Below are 24,528 nucleotides of genomic sequence, written 5' to 3' on the forward strand. Positions count from 1 at the left end.
GACCAGACTTGTTCCCTGCCCATAATGAGCTTACAGTCTAGAAGCAGCGTAGCTCAGTGGAAAGAGCACGGGCTTGGGAATCAGAGGTCATGCGTTCGAATCCCGGCTCCGCCATTTGTCAGCTGTGTGACCTTGGGCAAGTTACTTAACTTCTCTGTGCCTCAGTTACCTCATCTGTCAAATGGGGATGAAGACTGTGAGCCCCCCGTGGGACAACCTGATCACCTTGTATCCCCCCCAGCGCTTAGAACAGTGCTTTGCACATAGTAAGCGCTTAACAAATACCATCATTATTATTACTAGAGTGAGAGGAGACAGACGTTAGTCGAAATGAATAAATTACAGTTAGGAGACCTGGACTCTAGTCCTGACTCTGTATTTGTACTTTTTGGAAGTATTTGTACTTCCCAAGCGCTTAGTACAGTGCTCTGCACACAGTAAGCGCTCAATACATACGATTGATTGATTGACTCTGCCAATGCTGTGTCCTTGATGAAGTCACTTAAACTCTCTGGGTTTCAGTGGCTTTTCCATTAAATGGGGGTTTGATACCTGCTGTCTCTACCCCTCAGACTATGAACCCAGCGTGGGACAGGGGCTGTCTCAAATCCACCCTAGAGCTTAGCACATTAAAGCATCATGGAAAAACAGAATCCAAACAGCCTCAAACGTTGCCAGTAAGCAGGGCGAAAACACAACGAAGACACACTTTACACGTGCTCAGAGTCAGAAGAAGAGTCAGTCACACATACCAGTCTTTCCAGACTCACTTGTCCACATGGATTAGGTCTGTGATTAGTGCCATCTTCCTATGTGAAGGCGACATATTTGAGCTGCTATGTGCAGGCATAAGTAAATAAAAAAGGATTTTTGCATGGTATTTGTTAAGTGCTTACTATGAGCCAGGCACTGTACTAAGCGCTGGGGTACATACTGGTTAATCAGGTTGGACACAGTCCCTATCCCACCGTGGGCACCCCATCCCACCCTGGACACACATTCTTAATCCCCCTTTTACAGATGAGGGAACTGAGGCACAGAGAAGTGAAATGACATGCCCAAGGTGACCCAGCAGACCCGTAGCGGACCTAGCATTAGAACCCAGGTCTTACTGACTCCTGTACTCTTGCTGTATCCACTAGGCCACCTCATTTATGTCTGTTTGGTTTCCAGCCTTGAATGAACAGTAATTGTGTGGTCCTTTTTTCTCCCATAGCCTCAAAAGACAGTATTTTAAAAATGATTCATCATGTATTGAAAATGAGTTTAGGAATTAAAATTGAACATACAAATAGAAATGATTAAATGATTAAAACTGACCTTAAGAAATTCCATGCTGGAGTCGGAACGTCCTAGGATACTGTCTCTCCCTCATAATAATAATGATGGCATTTATTAAGCGTTTACTATGTGTAAAGCACTGTTCTAAACGCTGGGGAGGTTACAAGGTGATCAGGTTGTCCCACGGGGGGCTCACGGTCTTAATTCTCTTTTTACAGATGAGGTAACTGAGGCACAGAGAAGTGAAGTGACTTGCCCAAAGTCACACAGCAGACAAGTAGCAGAGCCGGGATTTGAACCCATGACCTCTGACTCCCAAGCCCATGCTCTTTCCACTAAGCCACGCTGCTTCTGATTTTCATCCTAGGTTTTCTCCCTGGAACTGGCTCCCCTTTAAGTATTTTATAGCATATCAATCAGTCAATTGCTGGTATCTGTTGAGTGCTTACTGTGTGCAGAGCACTGTGTTAAGCACTTGGGCGAGTGCAGTATAACAAAGTTGGTAGACACAATCTTTGTCGACCCCTTCAACATATTTATTTAGAATCCTCCATCTCCATCTAGAACCCTGTCTAGTATTTTTTAAAAAAGGAATCCAAGAGATGGCTTGGAATCTTCAGCCTTTTTCCATTAAGTAGGAGTTATTCACTAGGCAGTGCTGCGTCTCCTGGGGATTGTCCCATCCGGGAATTGTTCTATTTGGATGGAAAGAGCAAGGTGGAATTTATCTTTAGTCACAACTACCTCAACCAAATTGGAAGGGTTAAGTTGTCTGCAAATTGTCCATGACTTCATTTAGTCATTTTCCCAGTTGAAAATAGTTGGTGGAAGGTGGATACTGCATTAATCTGAATTTGGATCTATTTAAGGGAGTAGGGTTTTGGAGTGATAAGAGGGTCGTATCTTGCTCCATGAGTTGGTTTTAAAAGGTTTGAAACTGGTTTGCTATCAGCCAATGTAAAAGCCTACAAGTATCCCAACGCCCTTTCAAAATCGGGCTTTTTGCATCTGTATCTCTCTCTGTCCCTCTCTTCCGCTCTCCTTTCCATCCCCTTTTCAACAGATTCTAAAATTTAGCATTTTGTGTTTTGCACGAACAGAACAGTTTTTGGTGGGTGTCAATTTCAATCTTTGGCACTATTCTCTATGCCAGCAGGCAGTGTGGAAAAGGTTGAAAAGGTTACAGCATTTGCTGAAGTGTTGGGGGTGGAGAGGTGTAACTGTGGTCTTCCAGGACTAGTTTTGTTTCTGACGTGTCTTGATCCACGAAGGAGAGGGGCAAGAGACGGGTTGCTTCTGCAGTGTGTGCATATCCCTTCAAAGGCGTCCATCATATTTGCTTTTATGCTAGGACGATTTGAATCTCCAAATGGGAACTTGAAGCTTTTGATTTAAGTAGACAGTGAAGGATGTCAGCTGGGTGCTATTTAATAATAATAATGATGGCATTTATTAAGCGCTTACTATGTGCAAAGCACTATTTGAAAAAGGATTAAAAAAAGAAGAAAGGGTAGACGTGATGCGTGGGGCTTTTGCAGGCTTATTGGGGCTGGGGGGGTGGTACAGATCGTGGGAAGAAATGGACGAATCTCTGTCCATATATTTGCTCCTCTCTGGATTGTTCCCAGTGGACCTTTCTGTTCTCTTCATTTCTCCATCCAGTCACACCACATGGGCCTGGGCATCAGAAGGACCTGGGTTCTAATTCCTGCTCTGCCACTTGCCTGCTGTGTGACCTTTGGCAAGTCACTTCGCTTCTCTGGGCCTCAGTTACCTCATCTGGAAAGTGGGGATTGAGACTGATCCCCATGTGGGACAGGGACTATGTCCCACCTGATAAACTTGTGTCTACCACTGAGCTTTGTACCTTGCATGGCACAAAGTAAGCACTTAACAAATACCACAATTATTATTATTATTATTATTCTCTGGGCCTAGGTTACCTTATCTGTAAAGTGGGAATTCAGATTGTGAGCCATAGGTGGGACAGGGACTGTGCCCAACCTGATTACTTTGTGTCTACTATCTACCCCAGCGCTTAGTACAATGCCTGGCACATAGTAAGCACTCAACAAATACCACAGTTATTATTTTTATTATTGGGTCTGAGCCTACACACAGGGACAATTTGAAGTGAATCTGTGCAATCCTGGGGTTGCATGTAAGTGGCATTTGCTCACAGGAGCGGACCGGTATTTTTCCTTGAGATAAACGAATCCCCTCCAAAATCCGGAATTGGGGGCAGGTGCCATAAACCGAAGCAGGACACTGGAGCCCTGAAATTCGGCAGTGTCTAGGGGGAAGAACACGGGCCGAGGCTCAGAAGACCGGAGTGCCAATCCCAGCTCTTCCACTTTGCCTCTTGGGTCATCTTGGGCAAAGCACTTCTCTGGGCCCCAGTTTTCTCATCTGTAAAGTGGGCTGGTCTCCCTCCAATTTGACTGTGAGCCCCATGTGGGACAGGCACTGTGTCCTACCTGATAAACTTGTATCTAACCCTGTGTTTAGTACAATGTTCGGCACATAGTAAGTACTAAACAAATAGCACAGTTTGGTATTATTATATAATTATTTGGGGGGCTGGAGGCATGAATTCCAATGTATAGGTGCAGTTTGATGCCTTTTTTTCCCTGCTGAGCCTCTCTGAGTTCTCCAGCTCCACAGAACTGAGGTTCAAACCTCCCTTTTTCCATCCCCACTCTCAGCTTTTCCCAGACATAACAGCAGAGAAAAAAGTGCTTTACTGAAGTGCTAATGAACTGCAGGGTGTCGGTGGTAATTGCCTCTCTCACTCGTAGACAAATTCCTTCTCTGGTTTGGTGCCCTCTTCTCCGTTTCATCTCCTGGTTGAATCGAGTCGTTTACAAGGTTCAGTTTAGAAGAGTTCATTCATTCATTCAATCGTATTTATTGAGCACTTACTGTGTGCAGAACACTGTACTAAGTGCTTGGGAAGTACAAGTTCATTCAGTCATTCAATCGTATTTATTGAGCGCTTACTTTGTGCAGAGCACTGTACTAAGCGCTTGGGAAGTACAAGTTGGCAACATATAGAGACGGTTCCTACCTGACAACGGGCTCACAGTGTAGAAGGGGGAGACAGACAACAAATCAAAACATGGGGACAGGTGTCAAGTCATGAGAATAAATAGAAATAAAGCTAGATGAACATCATTAACAAAATAAATAGAATAGTAAATATGTACAAGTAAAATAAACAGAGTAATAAATGTGTACAAAGAGTTCAGCAAACATGCAGGAAGTGAATAACCGCTGGATTAAGGGGGACTTTAGTGGCTGGTTGGCACAAAAACTCAGACCCACTCTCTCTCTCTCTCTCTGTTACCCCCCCCCCCCATGAACACCCCACCCTTGCTGGTCTTGGGTGGGGGGCGGGATTCCGGGGGATGGGAATTGGGGGTTGAGTGGATGACTCAGAAGTGGATAAGGAGCAGGAATCAGGTTTATAATTCCCAAACAAAGTCTCCATGCAGCTGGGAGGGAGTCTTGCCCCCTGCTCTCTGCCATCCCAGAGTCGACTCAGTCCTCCCTCGCTACTTGTGTGGAAAAAGCCCCAGTCTGATGCGATGTCTTTCTTCTCTATTCCTTTAGCACCAGCAAACATTTTTAAATCAGCTGAGGGAAATCACTGGGATCAATGACATCCAGATACTACAGCAAGCCTTGAAGGTAGGGATCCAGTTATCTCCGTAAGCACCATGTTTCTTTCTTGATCTTTTTTTTTCTTTTTTAATAAGGTGGAAGTGTACTGGCCACCCAGCCCCAAGGTGGCAACCGGGCTGGTGACCCTCTCTTCTAGCCGGTTGCCCTCTGAGGATCACCCTTCTTCCGTAATGTCAATCTGGCCTTTTCCTCTTACTTGGATTATGTGGAGACCTCCCACCGGATGTCCTGACCCCGTGATACCCTCGTTCTGGAAAAAACTTCAAGGAGTCAGTTAGTGGTGTTTATTGAGCACTTACTCTGTGCAGAACACTGTACTAGACACTGGTACATTCCCTGCCCACTACGAGCGTACAGTCTATAAACCCCCATAGGACAGTCGTTAACAGGCTACAGAGGATTTCCAGTCCAGAAATTCCCACCACGTTCGAATCGCACGACCCCGTCTTGAACTCGGCTGCTCAGTGTATTAATGACACAAGAGTCCGAACCCCAGTGCCGTTCCCCAGGGGGCCTTGGCTTCTGGCTTTGCGATGGAGGGATGTTGCGGAATCCCCAGGTGTGGTGGAGCTAACACATGCTCCTATGTCCCAGGATTGTTCAAATCAACAGATCAAAAGCGATGGTGTCCTTCTCTCCGCTCAAAAGGAACTCACAACCCATGGAACTTCCAGTGATAATCAAGCGCTGCTGTTTGTCACAGGCCTTGAGAATCCAATCACCAACAATTCAGATGGATTTTGATTGTCTTGAGTCCACCTCATGCTTAGCATAGTGTTGGGAACTTTATGATTGAAGTGCATAATAGATACTGTTACTAGTATTCATTTTATGTAGGAAAGAACACACTTTCAAGCTCCTTGGCCAGTTAAATTCAAAAACATCTCTCCCTTGCTGAATTCTCCTGTTCAGGTCCAGCAGCAGGTGTTGGACCCAGAGTGGGCAAGAAAGAGTCAAACTTCTTCTTTCCATTATTATTATTGTCATTATTAGTAATAATTATTAGTAATTAGTAATAATGATAATAATAATAATGATACTAATAATAGTAACGGCGATATTTGTTAAGCCCTAGGTATGTCCAAGCACCATACTGAATGCTGGGTTATATACAAAATAAGTCCCAAATAATAATAATAATGATAACAGTGGTATTAAGCATTTACTATATGCCAGGCACTGTACTAAGGGCTGGGGTGAATGCAAACAAATAGAGTTGGACACAGTTCCTGTCCCATGTCGGGCTCGCAGTCTCAATCCTCATTTTATGAATGAGGTAACAGGCCCAGAGAAGTGAAGTGACTTGCCCAAGGTCAACAACAGACAGGTGGGGGAACTGGGATTATGGAGCTCACATTGTGAGTAGCAGGGAAAACAGGTATTGAGTCTACCAACTCTGTTGTTTGTAATAATAATAATAATAACTGTAGCATTCATTAAGTGCTTACTATGTGCCAAGCACTGGGGTAGATAAAAGATAATCAGGTCCTACATGGAGCTAATAATCTAAGTAGGAGGGAGATAAGGTATTGAATCCACAGTTTGCAGATGAGGTAACTGATGCACAGAGAAATTCAATGACTTCTCTAAAGAAGCAGCATGGCCTAGTGGATACAGCATGGGCCTGTGAGAGTCAGAGGTTCATGGGTTCTGAAGCCGGCTCTGCCTCTTGTCTGTTGTGTGATTTTGGGCAAGTCCCTTCACTTCTCTGGGCCTCAGTTTCTTTACATATATAATGGGGTTTAAGACTGTGAGCCCCCTGTGGGACAGGGAGTGTGTTCAACCCTGTTTATCTTTATATTGTACTCTCCCAAGCGCTTAGGAAAGTGCTCTGCACAAGGTAAGCCCTCAATAAATGCGATTGAATGAATGAGTGAACCCAATTACCTTGTATCTACCTCAGTGATTAGTACGGTGCTTGGCCCATAGTAAGTGCTTAAATAGCATTTATTATTATTATTATTATTATTATTATTATTGTTCCCCTCCCACAGTGAGCTTGCGGTGTAGAGGACTGTGAAGTAGAGCATCCTCAAGGCCCAATTTACAAATGAGGTAACTGGTGGCTGTGACAGGCCCAAGGTCACACATCCCTTTGTGCTCACAGCTGCCGTCTCCCCTTTCACAGGTCTGGGCTCGTTCTGCTGGGCCACACGACTCTTTTAACTATGTCATCAGTTCATTTGCTGCTGTGCACGGTGTCCCCTATGGAACACAATCACAGCCAAGTTTTGCTCACGTTGTAATTATATTTAAGTCCCAAATGCTTCTGCCCTGTGTGACTGGAAGCCGGTTCTGCAGTGGTGAGAGAAATGAGGTAGAAAATTTAGAAGCAAGGTCTTAACTAAAATTGAGAACGTTCTTATCCTCGAGGCTCTGCGTGGACAGGGAACGCGTCTACCAACTCTGTTGGATTGTTCTTCCCCAAGAGCTTAGAACAATGCCCTGTACATAGTAGTGCTCAATAAATAGCTTTGATTGACTACAGTGGTGGCAACAGGACTAGGCCTAAACTTGTGGGCAGAGAATGTGTCTGCCAACTTTTGGGGTTTTTTTATGGTATTTGTTAAGTGCTTACTATGTGCTAGGCACCATTCTAAGCACTGGAGTAGGTACAACCTAATCAGATTGGACCCAATCAATCCCTGTCCCACATGGGGTTGAAAGTTTTAATTTCCATTTTACAGATGAGATAACAGAGGCACAGCAAAGTGAAGTGACTTGCTCAAGGTCACACAGCAGACAAGTGGCAGAGCTAGGATTAGAATGCAGGTCCTTCTGACGCCCAGGCCCAACCTTTAACCTCTAGGCCATGCTTCTTTTTCTTTGTATTGTACTCTTCTAAGTTCTCAGTGCAGTGATCTGCACATAGTAAGTGCTGGGTAAATACCATCGATTGATATAGCTCATAATCAAAGTACTTTGTACCAACAAATCAGAACAGAAATGGGACCAATAGACCTAACGATTACGTGTTTGGTGAGACAAAGCCCAAGAGCTTTCGGGGGAATCGAGCGGTTTATTCCTTTTTGAATTAGAGCGGTGATGTTCTCTTCTCTTGGTGTTTGAAGGACAGCAAAGGAAACTTGGAGTTAGCAGTGGCTTTCCTCACGGCAAAGAATGCCAAGGCCCCTCAGCAGGAGGAGACCACGTATTACCAAACGGCCCTTCCCAGCAACGACAGATATATCAGCGTGGGCAGCCAGGCAGACACCAGTAAGTACTTTTCTCTCGTTTGAGCATTTCCCGGGAGTCAAAGCAATATGCTGCTTGGTGACTGTCAGATCCCCTAAGAAAGAAACAACAGACATCTCTTGACTAATATTTTTTTTAAAATGGTAATTGTTAAGCGTTTACTACGTGCCAGCCACCGTACTAAGCTCTGGGGTAGATCCAAGCTAATTAGGTTGGACATGGTGCCTGCCCAACGTGGGGTTCACATTCCTAATCCCCATTTTACAGTTGAGGGAACTGAGTCATGGAGAAGTTAGGCGACTTGCCCAAGGTCAACACAGCAGATGAGCGGCGGAGCTGGAGTTGTTCAGACTCTCAGGGCCTGTGCTTTAACTACTAGGCTGTTTTTGGCTGTTTTTCCTGGGGGTTGTCCTATCCAGGGATTGTTCAGTTTGGATGGAAAGAACAGGTGGCAATTTATCACTAGTCATGTTTAATAGATTTACGTGCATTTCTCTTTAAATAAAAAGGACAACTTTTTATTGAGAAGGGCGGTTGGAGGGGGATTACCTTTTTTGGTTGGGAGCCAAGGTGGTGTGTGTTGAACACTGATAGGAAGATTGAAACAACAACTGTATTTGGGCAGAAAGGAGTGTATTATTGGATAAGTATTGGAAAAGAAATTGACCTTTTAAAATGGAATTTATTCATAAGATAAATGAGAAACATTTATTTAAGGAGTTTAGCCTTTTAGTTATTCCGTTTTTTGCCTACTTCCAGTATCTATGAACATGTGGCATCCTGTTTTTTGCATGCTGCAAGCATCAAATTTTGTTACGTGGTATAGAAATTAGGATGAAATGAGAATAATTTATGGGTATTTTACATCTCCTGAAGGCATCGACTTACCCTACTTCCTCTTAGTTGTGTTGTGACTTCTAAAACCTCCAGGGTATTATGATTTTTTATTATTGTTACTATTATTTTACTAACATCATCATCATTCACCTACATGCTAGACCCTAGTAAAGAAAGGAGCCTTAGGATGTTGTGTTTCCATGGAGATAAAAAGAGGAGGGCGTTGGAAGTGTTGAACCTCTGTCATGGATTGAAATGGAAAGGAGGTACAGTTGGAGAGAATTGAGAGAATCAGAAATGTCTGCAATGGGGAGAGCCTCATGAAAAGCATGAGAAGCAGCGTGGCTCAATGGAAAGAGCACGGGCTTTGGAGTCAGAGGTCATGGGTTCAAATCCCGGCTCCACCATTTGTCAGCTGTGTGACTTTGGGCAAGTCAGTTAACTTCTCTGGGCCTCAGTTACCTCACCTGTAAAATGGAAATTAAGACTGTGAGCCCCCCCCGTGGGACAACCTGATCACCTTGTAACCTCCCCAGCACTTAGAACAGTGCTTTGCACATAGTAAGCATTTAATAAATGCCATAATTATTATTATTATGAAATCGTTTTTAAGAATAGGACCATTTGAATGGAAGAGGAAGTGGCCAAAGCAATTTAATAGAGTGCAGTATGATTCAGATAGTGAGGAAAGTAATGATTTGCCTATCTCTCTCCTGTGACTCTAAGCTCCTTAAAGGCATGGGTTATGTCTTCTAACTCTTTTGTACCCTCCCCCCCCAGGCACTTAGAATAGTGTTTTGCACACAGAGACAAATGAGCCCGGGCTTTGGAGTCCGAGGTCCTGGGTTCGAATTCTACCTCCACTAATTGTCAGCTGTGTGACCTTGGGCAAGTCACTTAACCTCTCTGTCCCTCAGTTACCTCATCTGTAAAATGGGGATTGACTGTGAGCCCCACGGGGGACAACCTGATCACCTTGTAACCTCACCAGCGCTTAGAACAGTGCTTTGCACATAGTGAGCGCTTAATAAATGCCATTCTTATTATTATTATTATACTGCAGATTGATTGGTATTGGGGCTGAATGTTGATGAGCCCAGAGAGGAAGGCGCTAATGCAAAGGTGGCAGGAAGTACTGTTCACAAGGGCCTAGGGCTTCACAGGAAGGCGTGACGGTCAAATACTTTTTCATTCAAGAGGCATCGTATGCTAATGAATCAGGAACCAGGAGTCCTGGACTCCTCAAGACCACATCCGGCCCTTAGGCTGACTCACTTTGTGCTGTCAGCAAGACCTTAGCCACTTGAGGTCTGTTGGTTCCTTCCCTATGGTGTTTTCAGAATTCGTGCCCCTGAGTCACTCAGAGATCCCTGAGAAGTTGTCGTTCTTGGCTGTGCATATCCAGGGTGCGGCAACCCCACAAGATGTAAGGTCTGGGGGTACAGGCGCTACTGCGTGACGACCGGCCCCAAGATACAGCTTCACTGTGTGGGGTTCATCCGGTGTCGTATGATGATATGTCAGTCCTCCTCCAGTGCTTTATAGCAGGACACTCAGCTGAGGAAGTGGCGGCGGTTTCTCCTTCACCAGCTAAAATTTTAGAATTTGAAAGTCTTGCTTTCATTCATTCAATCGTATTTATTGAGTGCTTACTGTGTGCAGAGCACTGTACTAAGCGCTTGGGAAGTCCAAGTTGGCAACATATAGAGACGGTCCCTACCCAACAGCGGGCTCACAGTCTGGAAGTCTAGTCTTCTTCAATTTGAAGAAGTCCCTGAAGGAGCCGGGAATGGGGAGAGGTGATTGGAAGGAGCTGGCTTGCTGCAAGGTACTTTGTAAACACAAGGAGAATGCGGTTCAACCCCGAATTGGAAAAATTCCTCATTAGGGTTGAAAGACTACCGTCACAGTCATCGGAATAAGCCTATGCCTTCACCTCTTGTGTAGACTCACATGTTGTCGCTCAGGATTTATTGAGCACTTACTGTGGGCAGAGCACGCTTCCAAGTCCTTTGGAGAGTACAGTAGAGTTACTAGACACTATCCCTGTCCTCAAGGAGCTTAAAATCGAGTGGAACCAATGGTAAAATAAATTACAGGTAGAAAGAAGCAATAAAGTGTAACGATTTGCCTGTTAAGTGCCTGAACTGACACTTGGCTACAGATACTCTCTTGCTTTCATGAATATTAAATGGTGTGGTACTTTTTTCCAACAGGAAAAAAATATTAATATAAGGCAGTGAGCACGACGTGTGCTGTCGTTGAGCAAACAAAATGTGGATCAAAAGATAAGGAGGGAAATGGGCAGGCAACTTTAAAAAAAAAGTGTGTGTCATGCATCATTTTGACAGAAAAGTGACTGAAGCCACAACCATTTGAACTGTGTCACCTTTGGTGATCGCTTTTGTGATGAGGAATGCTAGATCACAATCTCTCTCTCTCTCTCTCCCTCTCCCTCACACCCCCCAGTGCACTTTAGCTTCAGATTGTCCGTAATATCTTGGACATCGCACTTCTGTCTTGTCTTCTGTCTTATGTTGCCAACTTGTACTTCCCAAGTGCTTAGGACAGTGCTCTGCACACAGTAAGCGCTCTATAAATACGATTGATTGATTGATTGTGAAAATGCCCCCCTCCGCCCAAGGGTGGAGTTCCTCAAGCCATCAAATTTTTTTACCTAACCATCCGTGTTCATTCGATCCTTAAGTCATGATTCACTCTGCTTCCAAAGATGATCAGGTTTCCCAGCATTCCTGGTTAGTGAGCAGGACTGCTTTTCCCGGTGCATAAGTGATTTGTTTGGCTCCCCGATTGTCCAATAGAGAGAGCCAACCATGAGGCCTGGGAACATTTTTGGTGGTTTTTTTTTTTAAATGATATTTGATAAGCGCTAACTAGGTGTCAAACACTGTTGAAAGCACCAGGGAGGTATGATCCCCACCCTCAAAGAGTTTACTAAGTGCAGAGCCCGGGAGCCAGAGGACTTGAGTTCTAACCTTAACTCCGCCACTTGTCTGCCATGTGACCTTGGGCAAGTCACTTCTCTGGACCTCAGTTTCTTCAGCTGCAAAATAGAGATTTCAATACCTGTTGTCCTTCGTACTTGACTGTGAGCCCCATGTGAGACAGGGACTGTATCTTGTGTGATGAACTTGTTTCTACCCCAGCGCTTAGAACAGTGCTTGACACACCCTTAACCAAAACCATTAAAAGAAAAAAAAAATGGGACAGGACTGAAAAGAGAGGCTCAGGTCAGTCACACGCTGCTCTGCGAAAGGAGCAGGTGGGGGAGAAAGGCCTGTGCTACTTGTGCCCCAGCTGTGAGCCAACAAGCATGCCACCTCCTCCCATTCATTCGATCATATTTATTGAATGCTTACTGTGTGCAGGGCACTGTACTAAGCGCTTGGGAGAGTACAATATAACAGTAAACAGACACATTCCCTGCCCACAACGAGCTTACGGTCTCATCCCCGTCACTATGGTTTTGAGAAGCAGCCTAGCGTAATGGATAGAGCACAGGCCTGGGAATCAGAAAGGCATGGGTTCTAATCCCAGCTCCACTACTTGTCTGCTGTGTGACCTTGGGCAAGTCACTTTACTTCTCTGGACCATGGTTACAAGAAGCAGCATGGCTCAGTGGAAAGAGCACGGGCTTTGGAGTCAGAGGTCATGGGTTCAAATGCCGGCTCCTCCAACTGTCAGCTGTGTGCCTTTGGGCAAGTCACTTAACTTCTCTGTGCCTCAGTTACCTCATCTGTAAAATGGGGATTAAAACTGTGAGCCCCCTGTGGGACAACCTGATCACCTTATAGCCTCCCCAGTGCTTAGAACAGTGCTTTGCACATAGTAAGTGCTTAACAAATACCATCATTATTATTACCTCATCTGTAAAATGAGGATTGAGCCTGTGAGCCCCACATGGGACAGGGACTGTGTCCAACCTGGTTTGCTTGTATCCACCCCTGCACTTAGTACAGTGCCTGGCACATAGTAAACACTTAACAAATGCCACAATTATTGTTAGAGGGAGAGACAGACATTAATGTAAATAAATTACAGATTTGTACATATGCAGAAGGGGAGAGGGAGATGAGGAAGGTGTGGGAATCACGATTTAGAGGAAGCCCTAGTCCTGGCCAGTCAGGAGGTGAACATTTTCCTGCAATGCTGGGATTTGGGGGAGGTGACAGAAAAGGTTGATCAGAGAAGAGAATGAACATTGCCATGGAGACTGGAAGGGAGGGAGGGTGAGCTTGTGAGGAGAGGAGATGAGCTTTTTCCAAAAATTTAGTGGAAAAATTAGTGGGTGGAAGAGGGTGAATATTATTCATTGCCGCAAACCTCTGGTTATACCGTACCCATCTAGTGGAGTTTTTTATAGGGTTTTATTTTTTAACCGGCAGTTTGACAATCTGGACGTTGAAGTGGAGAAACTGGTATCTTCCCCCAGGTCTACACGCTCTGACACGTCACTGAAATCTGTTGTGGTATGAACATCTTTCATTAGGAGTTAGGTTTCCAAAAGGGATCACTGACAGGAAAAATATTGGAACACCTAAGCACTGTGCTTAGGGCTTGGGGGCATACAAAGTAAAAAACGCAGTTCCTACCCTCAAGGAGCTCCCATCTTGAAAAAAATGTGTAGGACAGAAACCCCCTTCCCGTTTTGAAAAATTGTCATTAAAAAGTGATTATCACCTTAAATACCGTGGTCGAACCTCAACCCAAACTGCTACTAAAAATGTGGGTGTTGTCAGTCTGGGCATCTCTGTCTCTCTCTTCAGTTTCTGTTACGTTTTTCTAAATCTTGAGCAACTCATTTGACCAGGAAGCAGCTTTTTAGGTGGTGGGAGCCACTGACTGACTGGACTTCTGATAATGAAGAATTAGTACAGTGCTCTGCACACAGTAAGTGCTCAATAAATCCGATCGACTGACTGACTGGGCTGCCGGCCTTAGGGTTGTCTGTACAGTCAGGCCCACTGAGTCAACACATTTACAAATGGCCTTTCTACAATTTAAACACAGCCCTGTGTTGCAAATCAGACGTAGTCCTTAATTCGGCACGCGATGGCGAAATGAGGACTTTAAGCCCTTAGCCTTTCGATTACCCGGAAAGGGCAAAAAATAGATTTGTGGGAAAAAGCCCCTTTCCGCTCGACCTTGGAGCGTTCCAGATCACTTAGGCTGTTTTCACAAAGACCCGGGACTTCTGGGCTAAATTCTCTAAGGAAGCAGAGACCTGAGCCCAGGTAGGCGTGGGAGAGGAACGGGGAAATGGTTGTTAAAATCCACCAAGTTGGGTTTCTTTCAGTCGGTTTATTGGTCAGACTTTGGCATTGCTGAGAAGGAATGGCAATTTTAGGTTGAGTTAATGTGGGCAAAGTCACCTTTCTCCCTGGTAGCCACTGTGCTCCATGTCGGATGGAGTATTAACCAAACTTTAATGTTTCATTTGCCACCAGGTTCACCTTGCAGCTAATGAAGCAGCTGACACTGTATGGGAAGGTTATAATAGGGCTAGAGATAGCAGTAATTAAATAATGGTACTAATTATGGTATTTGTTAAGCACTTACTATGTGGTAGGCACCTTACTAAGCGCTGGGGTGGATACAAGCAAATCAGGTTGGACATAGTCCCTGTCCCACATGGGGCTCACAGTCTCAACCTCCATTTTACATTTGCGGGAACTGATGCCTGGGGAAGTAAAGTGACTTGCCTCAGGTCACACAGCAGACAAGTAGCAGAACCGGGATTAGAATCCATGACCTTCTGACTCCCAGGCACGTGCTCTATCCACCCCCCCCATTCTCGTTCTCTAAATCAATCAATAAGATTAATAGTGTGCCTTCTTGTGTACAGAGTATTCTGTTCAGCCCTCAGGAAGGTACAGTACGTAGGTGACATGGTCCATGCCCTCAAGGAACTTATTTCATTCCATCCCAGAGGGAGTGTAACGGCCTCACAAACATGGGTTCGGCTACCATTTCTCACCCTCACACAGACTCGTAATTCCAAGTCCTAAATGGGCCACAAGTGAATGCCCTTTTCTGTGACTTTCCCTTCTTCAGCAGCCAAGTAGAACAGCTGATCAATCATGGTTTGCTGTGTGACCTTGGGCAAGTCACTTCACTTGTCTGTGCCTCAAGTTACCTTATCTGTAAAACGGAGATTAAGAATGTGAGCCTATCATAATAATAATAATAATAATAATAATGATGACGGTATTTGTTAAGTGCTTACTATGTGCCACACTCTGTTCTAAGAGCTGGGGGAGATACAAGGTAATCAGGTTGTCCCACATGGGGCTCACAGTCTTAATCCCCATTTTATAGATGAGGTAACTGTGGTATAGAGAAGTTAAGTGACTTGCCAATCAGGTTGAGCACAGTACCTGTCCCACATAGGGCTCAAAGTAGGAGGTAGAACAGGTATTGAATCTCCATTTTATAGCTGAGGAAACTGAGGCAAAAAGAGGTTAACTGACTTGCCTAAGGTCCCACAGCAAGCAAATGATGTCTGTCTACACCTGTCTACATGTTTTGTCACCTGTCTACATGTTTTGTTGTCTGTCTCCCCCTTCTAGACTGTGAGCCCGTTGTTTGGTAGGGGCCGTCTCTATATGTTGCCGACTTGGACTTCCCAAGCACTTAGTACAGTGCTCTGCACACAGTAAGCGCTCAATAAATACGAATGAATGAATGAATGAATGCCCAAAAGTCACACAGCTGACAAGTGGCAGAGTCAGGATTAAGACCCACGACATCTGACTCCCAAGCCTGGGCTTTTTCCACTAAGTCACGCTACCTCTCTATATGGGGCAGGGATTGTGCCTTGTCTTCTCCCACTTCCTTTTGCATCACACTTGCACTTGGATTTGCACTCTTTATTCACCCTTCTTTCAGTCCCACAGCATTTAAATACATATTGATATTAGTGTCTGTCTCCCCCTCAACACCGTAAATTTGTTGTGGGCAGGGAGCATGTCTACCAAGTGTTACATTGTACTCTGCCAAGCGCTTTGCACACAGAAAGTGCTCAATAAATAAGATTGATTCATTTATTGAGCATCCAGCCCGATTCTTAGTGTAGGGCCTGGCACATAGTAAGGGCGTAACAATTATCTTTAAGAAAAAAAAAAAAAGGTAGGATCCTGGTTCCTGGGCAACCCGATCTCTCAAGGGGAAAAAGTCAGAATCCTAAAGAGAGACTCTCCTCTGAGGTGAGTCACCACATTGGCAGCATCTCAGCCGATTCCTGAACGGTCTTGCTTCTGCCTCTGCTCCCCTGCTTCTGGGGCCCGGACTACGGGAAGGATGCTCCCTGGAGATCATCCCCACGGTGCCTCCTGAAGCATGGAGGGGCGGCAGCAGACCGGCCATGACTGGGAAGGGAGGGGGATGCAGTGAAGAGGCGCTTCAGGGAATATCTCTACCGAGAGATCCTTGGTGGAGAGCTGGACTTTGGAAGAACCTCGTATCCCCTGCTGACCTCTGATTTGGAGATTCCCTGCACTCTGCACGTTATTCCCTAGTTTATTGGCATTCACCGCTTGACATTGCTGCTGGCTCTACTTAGTTGAAGGGGCCAGGTTGCAGGTGGCCTAATATAGCATTTTGCAGCTGCCTGCCTGCATCTATTAGCTTCATCAGCATCGAGCAGAACCAGCAGACATGCAGAAACTTGTTGGCGTTCTTCAGCGCCAAAGCCAGCTGTTTCTGCAATTTCCTCTGCTTCTGCTCATTTCCCCTATCCCCTCCCTCTCCTGCGTCCCCTATGTACTTGAACCTATTCCCTTTAAGTGCTTAATATTTACCCTATCTCCAGCCCCACAGCATTTATGTACATATCATTAATTGTTTTGTTGTCTTTTTCCCCCTCTAGCTGCTTGTGGACAGGGATTGTACCTTCTAACTCTGTTGTATTTTTTTTTAATTGGTATTTGTTAAGCTCTTACTATGTGCTTGCCATCCATTCATTCATTCAGTCGTATTTATTGAGCGCTTACTGTGTGCAAAGCACTGTGCTAAGCACTTGGGAAGTATAGGTTGGCGACATATAGAGACGGTCCCTACCCAGTAACGGGCTCACAGTATAGAAGGGGGAGACAGACAACAAAACATGTGGACAGGTGTCAAGTCGTCAGAACAAACAGAAATAAAGCTAGATGCACATCATTAACAAAATAAATAGAATAGTACAAAATAAATAGAATAGTAAATATGGCAAGCTAATCAGGTTGGACACAGTCCATGTCCCACATGGGGCTCACAGACTTAATCCCCATTTTACAGATGAGGTAACTGAGGCCCAGAGAAGTGAAGTGATTTGCCCAAGGTCACACAGCAGAGAAGCGGTGTAGCCGGGATTAGAATGCAGGTCCTTCTGACTCCGAGGCCCGCTCTCTATCCAGTGGGCCACACTGCTTGTATTGTACTCTCCCAAGTGCTTAACAGTGCTCAGCACACATTTAACTCTGAATAAATAACATTGATCAATTGATTGGCCATGGGATAACTGTTTTGTTTTGTTTTAAATCCCTTTGGTGATTTTTGTTTTCCTGCCCGGTAGTCACCGTCTCACCAGAGTTTCCTTCTGGTTCCAGTTGGCCATGCTATTTAAGAGAAGCAGCAGTAGCTCAGTGGAAAGAGCCCGGGCTTTGGAGTCAGAGGTCATGGGTTCAAAATCCCAGCTCCCACCAATTGTCAGCTGTGTGACCCTTGGGACAAGTCACTTAAACTTTTCCATGCCTCAGTTACCTCATCTGTAAAATTGGGGATAAGACTGTGAGAACCCCGTGGGACAACCTGATTACCTTGTAACCTCCCCAATGCTTAGAACAGTGCTTTGCACAATAGTAAGCCACTAATAAATGCCATCATCATTTCAACTATCTTGCACCTGATGGAGGAATTTTAGCAATTGTCATTTCAAGTCAATAATGATCGGTATTCGTTATCATGCTTACTATGTGTCAAGCATTGTTTCTAAGTGCTGGATAGATTTAAGCTAATTCATGATGGACACAGTCCCTGTCCCACCTAGGGCCTCACAGTTTGAAATTCCCCCATTTTAACGATGAGGGAACTGAAGCCACAGAGAAATGCAGTGACTTGCCCAAGGTCCACCACAGCAGACAAGCAGACAAGTAGAGAAGCTGAGTGGCTCAATGGAAAGAGCACGGGCTTTGGAGTCCAGAGGTCATGGGTTCAAACCCGAGCTCCGCCAATTGTCAGCTGTGTGACTTTGCGGCAAGTCACTTAACTTCTCTGGGCCCTCAGTTAACCTCATCTGTAAAATGGGGATTAAGGCTGTGAGCCCCCCGTGGGACACCCTGATCACCTTGTAACCTCCCCAGCGCTTAGAACACTGCTTTGCACATGGTAAGCACTTAACAAATGCCATCCATCATTATATCATTATCTTACTTGTGACTGAACCTGGGATTCAGAACCCAGGCTCTTCTGACTGCTGGATCCATTTAGGCCATACTGCTTCTCAGGTGGCTTCATTGAGGGGGAGAATGACAGGAAAATATTTTTTTGCAGGAAATGTTGCAAAAAATATACAACATCTTGTCTTTGAAGTCTAAAAACTACATAAACCCTAGTGTACTAATGAAGATGCGTTCTTCCCAGGGAAAGACACTGAAGATTGGAGGGGAAGAAAGTTGGAAGAGGGGGAGATGGGGTGTTTTGTTTTAGACAGTGCTATTGTTGAAATAAAAAAACCTTCAATGGTCAATTAGTTTAACAAAGACAGCTAGTTTCAAGCACTCACTATTTAATTACTGCAATTTACCAAATTGCATAGGTTCTTATGGCATTGTGAAGCACATATGATGTTAAAGAGCTTTTAAGGAGCACTGACAAAGCCGAAAGACACCAGAATTTGACTTTTTTTTTTTAAGGTGTTCAAGAGTTGTAGATTTTCAGAAAACCCATGGGAATTTTCCAGGGTTTAAGTTTGTTTTTTTATGCTCTTAGAAATTACATCGGCTCATCAATTGGCAGCTCAAGAAAGCAAGCCAATTGGAAGTGTAATAGAATAGATAAAAATTGGATCCAGAATGCTTGGAGCCTTTGAAATAAGGAAATGAGATAAATAAGGTAATGACAGAAGTAGCGTGGCCTATCAGATAGAGCATGGTTTTGGAAATCAGAAAGACCTGGGTTCTAATTCTTGGCTCTGCACACTGTGACTTTAGGCAAGTTACTTAACTTCTCTGTGCCTCAATCTGTAAAAAAAAAAAAAAAAAAAAAAAAAATGGGGATTAAGACTGTTAGCCCCATGCGGGACAGGGATTACATCCAACCTGACAACCTTGACAATCCTGTGCTTAGGACAGTGCCTGGCACATAGTAAACACTTAGCAAATGCCAATTCAAAAGAAGTCTGATTCTCTAACTTGAATATGGGCAATTAAGGACATTTTGTTGTTGTTTCCTTGGGACCGTTATGTAGGGAAGTGACCTAATTTATTTGCTGGTGTCTACATCACCATATGTTCTTTTGGAAAGGATCCCATACTGCAGGTGTGCCTTGCTTGGGGATTTTGCTAAGGTCTCTGTAAATCCACGAGGAACTCGTCTTCTCCTCCCGTTGGACTTTGCAGGTTGAGAAAGGTAATTTTGCTCTTTCAGATGTGATAGACCTCACCGGAGACGATAAAGATGATCTTCAGAGGGCAATTGCCCTGAGTCTGGAGGAGTCAAATCGCGCGTTCCGAGAGACGGGAATAACCGATGAGGAGCAAGCCATCAGCAGGTAAACAAACACTTTGTGGAAAGTAGGCTTGCCCCGTGCCGGACACGAGAGACGGAATTCGGTCTGTGGTACTCTGGTGGCTACTAAGGAATAACCCCATCCCACTGAGTTACTGTTTGCCATGTCGCTGCTTAATCTGCTGTTATTTGTGTCATTTGGATTCATTGTCGTATTTATTGAGCACTTACTGTTTGTAGAGCACCATACTAAGCACTTGGCAGAGTACAATAAAACAATAAACAGATACATTCCCTTCCCACAATGAGCTTACAGTTTAGAATACTCAGATGTATTCTGTGGATAATGGAAAGAACAGAGATGTATTTCCAGCAATGATATTTTCTTTGAAACTTAAACATCGGGAGACAGAAATGTTATGTGGAATTTTCGGTGTCCCTAACTGTTAGTGAAAAGCTCACTTAACTTGCATCTAGAGGGAAATTCCCAGGAACAGTTCTGATGTTTACCCTAGGATCTGTTGTTATGGTTAGGCAATGACAAGAAGATATATTAAAAAGATGGAAGCAATTTATTTTAACGGACTCCTGAATAGTTGGCAGTACGTTTAGAAGTTCTTCAAATGTTTGGACCTCCCCCCTGACTCTGCTCATCACCATTGTCTTTCTTTGTACCTCTCTAAATCACACTCAGTTTGCTTTTCTCTGGCTATTTGAAAATGGCTCCAAGCTGAAGAAGGTAGCACTGGGAGAGTCTGGTGCCGCATGAAGATCGTTTTGAAATATCAGTTCTTAATGCACTCTCCTACGTCTCTATAGCCAAAGGGGTAATAATAATAATAATGATGCCATTTATTAAGCGCTTACTATGTGCCAAGCACTGTTCTAAGCGCTAGGGAGGTTACAGAGTGATCAGGTTGTCCCATGGGGGGTTCACAGTCTTCATCCCCATTTTACTGATGAGGTAACTGAGGCACAGAGAAGTTAAGTGACTCGCCCAGAGTCACACAGCTGACAATTGGTGGAGCCGGGCTTTGAACCCATGACCTTTGACTCCAAAGCCCGTGCTCTTACCACTGATCCATATTCATAGCATCCAGTATAGCAACTCGGCAAAAAGCTATTAGCGAAGCTTATTGTGACTCTGTTTATTTTTTTTAAAAAGCACTTCATTAAAAGTCCAATGTCCCTGGTTAAAGGTGGGCTTAATTTAGTATTCTGGACACGCTCTCCAGTTCAGTAGTACTCCCTAGCCTCCTGCTTCATGGCAGCATACCCTCATTCATTCATTCATTCCTATTTATTGAGCGCTTACTGTGTGCACAGCACCATACTAAGCACATGGAAGAGTACAGTGTGACAGTGGAAAGAGCACATGTTTGGGAGTCAGAGGACATTCATTCAGTAGTATTTATTGAGCGCTTACTGTGTGCAGAGCACTGTACTAAGCGCTTGGGAAGTACAAGTTGGCAACATATAGAGACGGTCCCTACCCAACAACGGGCTCAGAGTCTAGAAGGGGGAGACAGAGAACAAAACAAAACATATTAACAAAATAAAATAAGTAGAACAAATATGTACAAGTAAAATAAATAGAGTAATAAATACGTACAAACATATATACAGGTACGTACGTACATGCATATATACAGGTGCTGTGGGGAAGGGAAGGAGGTAAGGTGGGGGAGATGGAGGGGGGAGGAGGGGGAGAGGAAGGAGGGGGACATGGACATGGGTTCTAATCCCGCCTCTGCCACTTTTCTTTGTGACCTTGGGCAAGTCACTTCACTTCTCTGTGCCTCAGTTACCTCCTCTGTAAAATGGGGATTAATAATAATAATAATGATGATGCCATTTTTTAAGTGCTTACTATGTGCAAAGCACTGTTCTAAGCGCTGGGGATGATACAAGGTGATCAGGTTGTCCCACATGGGGTTCACAGTCTTAACCCCCAGTTTACAGATGAGACTGTGAGCCCCACGTGGGACAACCTGATGACCTTGTATCTACCCCAGTACTTGGCACATAGTAAGTGCTTAACAAATACCATAATTATTATTATTATTATTACACTATAACAAAAGACACATTCCCTGCCTGCAACGAGCTCACAGTCTAGAAGGGGAGACAGACATGAATATAAAGAAATAAATTTCAGATATAGAATTCTCAAAAGTCCTTTGAGACCTTGAACAGAAAAGTGCCTTTGAAGCAGGATGGAGTCTGATGATGATAGAGTCTCTATTTCTGTGTAACGAATGAGCCTTGGACAAGTTGTGAGGATTTCAGGGCTGGGTACTCAGCGGGAAGAAATGGATTTTAGGGCTAGTGACTTCTGCAGCTTCCCAGGCACTCTATCGTCTGTGTGTTGAGTACAGTGCCTGGCACATAGTAAGCGCTTAACAAATGCCACAATTCTTATTATGTTCTCTCTCGAGCAGTGGGTACAGAAAGCGAGTTAGTGGACCAGGAGCTCGGCACACTGAGAAGTGTATGCCGGAACTTTAGGGACAAAAATCCATTGGTGTGTCAAAGGACAACAGTGAAGATTAATAATAATAATGATGGTATTTGTTAAGGGCTTACTGTTTGCGTGGCACTGTACTAGGCACTGGAGGGGATACAAGCTAATCGGGTTAGACACAATCCCCATCCCATGTGGGGCTCACAGTCTCAATCCCCGTTATACAGATGAAGTAACTGAGGCCAGAGAAGTTAAATAATAATAATAAATAATAATGGCATTTATTAAGTGCTTACTATATGCAAAGCGCTGTTCTAAGCGCTGATAATGATGGCATTCATTAAGCACGTACTATGTGCAAAGCACTGTTCTAAGTGCTGAGGAGGTTACAAGGTGATCAGGTTGTCCCTTGGGGGGCTCGCAGTATTTAATCCACATTTTCCAGATGAGGTCACTGAGGCCCAGAGAAGTGAAGTGACTTGCCCAAAGTCACCCAGCTGACAATTGGTGGCGCCGGGATTTGAACCCTTGACCTCTGACTCCAAAGCCCGCGCTCTTTCCACTGAGCCACGCTGCTGGATATGACCTGCCCAAGGTCACACAGCAGACAAGTGGCAGAGTGGGATTGCCGGGCCTGTGCCCCGAAGCCACACACCCAGCCTCAGTAGCCACTGCGGTCTATCTTGAGGATTTCTACTGAGCCTGTCCACCGTGCGAGACACCCTAGATGTTCATTTGGCCATTGCCGTACGCTTTGTGGTTGGATAGAGGACGGACCTGGGAGTTCTGGGAGTCAGGAGGTCATGGGTTCTAATCCCCACTCCTCCACATGCCCGCTGTGGGCCTCAGTTACTTCATCTGTAAAATGGGGATTAAGGCTGTGAGCCCCATATGCTACAGGGACTGTGTCCAACCTGATTGACTTGTATGAACCCTGGCACTTAGCACAGTACATGGCACATATTAAGCGCTTAACAAGTACTATCGTTACTATTATTATTATTTATTGTCCTCAACTCCCCACCCTTGCCCACCTCTCCACCTTGATGAATTCCAACTTTGGCAGGTGGTTAGAAATATAAAGATATTATTGCCATGTATTACTCTAGTAGTGTTAGTCGTAGTAGTAATAATAATAATCATATTTATTAGGTGCCTACTGTGTGAAGCACTCTACTTGGCTCAGTGGAAAGAGCCCGGGCTTTGGAGTTAGAGGTCATGGGTTCGAATACCGGCTCTGCCACTTGTCTGCTGTGGGACCTTGGGCAAGTCACTTAAATTCTCTGAGCCTCAGTTCCCTCATCTGTAAAATGAGGATGAAGACTGTGAGCCCCACGTGGGACAACCTGATCACCTTGTATCCCCCTCAGCGCTTAGAACAGTGCTTTGCACAAAGTTCTTAACAAATGCCATTATTATTATTATTACTAATAAATACTGTATTGGGCTCGGAGACATTTATCAAAATGTTTCCCATTTTCAATGGCCCTTCTCAGTTAGATGGTGGAGGAAAGTCATTTGAAAATCTCTCCCATGCCTCTCCTTGGAAAAAAAAAATTCTCTTTAAAGTATCACCCTTTCAATATGCCACCACCAGAAAGGGGCAGAGAGCCTCTTTTAAAAGGAAGGAAAACATCCGTTCTCCCCAAGATTAACTGGGACCGTTCAGCAGCCTGAGAAACAGGCTGGATAGAGTTAAACCCGCTCTGCTTTTTGCAGCTTAAGTTCTGTCTGCTCTCCAAAAAAAGCCGACCTAAAACTTTCATGTGTTTAGCGAGTGCCTCTTATGTGCGGGGCACTGTTTTAAGCATTTAGGAGAGTACAGTGAGAGTACAGTAGAGTTAGCGGACATGATCCCTGCTTTCCAGGAACCTACAGTCTAGCTAGGGGAGACAGACACCAAAAGATTTGACAGGTTGAAGGAGGAGACGTGAATATATATATATATGAGGTAGGGCTTAAGTAGTCCTTTGATATTTCCATCGGGCTTCCGTTAAGAGTTGAAAGAGTCTAGGAGACTTTATTATGCTTTGTAAGATTTGGTAGAGGGAAGGCGATGAGCATGGGAGAGGGAAAGAGGGCTTGAGGTAATCCATAGTTTCTTAAGTAGGAACAAAAAATTGGGAGAGTGTTTTTCCAGGAAGTTGAGGTGGGATCTGAGTTTAGATTTTGTGTGAAGCAAAGATCCACTTGGTGCGGAGTCTTATTTTTGGTTTCCCTGCTTGATCGGGGTGGTGAAGTCTTTTTGATTCCTTGGTTTCTTTAGAGGCTCCCGTCAAATAACACTCATCTTTTAATTGTAGGAAGCGATGCCGCTTAAAACTGACACAGCACTTTTC

At 44.5% G+C, this 24,528-nt stretch overlaps 1 protein-coding gene across 1 annotated transcript in view; it reads left to right on the forward strand.

Moving 5' to 3' along the window:
- Nucleotides 1–24,509, forward strand: part of USP25 (ubiquitin specific peptidase 25) — a 55,353-nt gene extending 30,844 nt beyond the window's left edge. Inside the window, exons 2-6 of the mRNA XM_038766171.1 lie at nt 4,894–4,971; nt 8,037–8,181; nt 19,645–19,768; nt 22,891–22,948; nt 24,456–24,509. Of these exons, the coding sequence (XP_038622099.1) occupies nt 4,894–4,971; nt 8,037–8,181; nt 19,645–19,768; nt 22,891–22,948; nt 24,456–24,509 (459 nt within the window). The remainder of the gene's footprint in view (nt 1–4,893; nt 4,972–8,036; nt 8,182–19,644; nt 19,769–22,890; nt 22,949–24,455) is intronic.
- The last annotated feature ends 19 nt before the right edge of the window (nt 24,510–24,528 follow it).

This window comes from Tachyglossus aculeatus, chromosome 24, assembly GCF_015852505.1.
Source record: "Tachyglossus aculeatus isolate mTacAcu1 chromosome 24, mTacAcu1.pri, whole genome shotgun sequence".
NCBI classification, from domain to species: domain Eukaryota; kingdom Metazoa; phylum Chordata; class Mammalia; order Monotremata; family Tachyglossidae; genus Tachyglossus; species Tachyglossus aculeatus.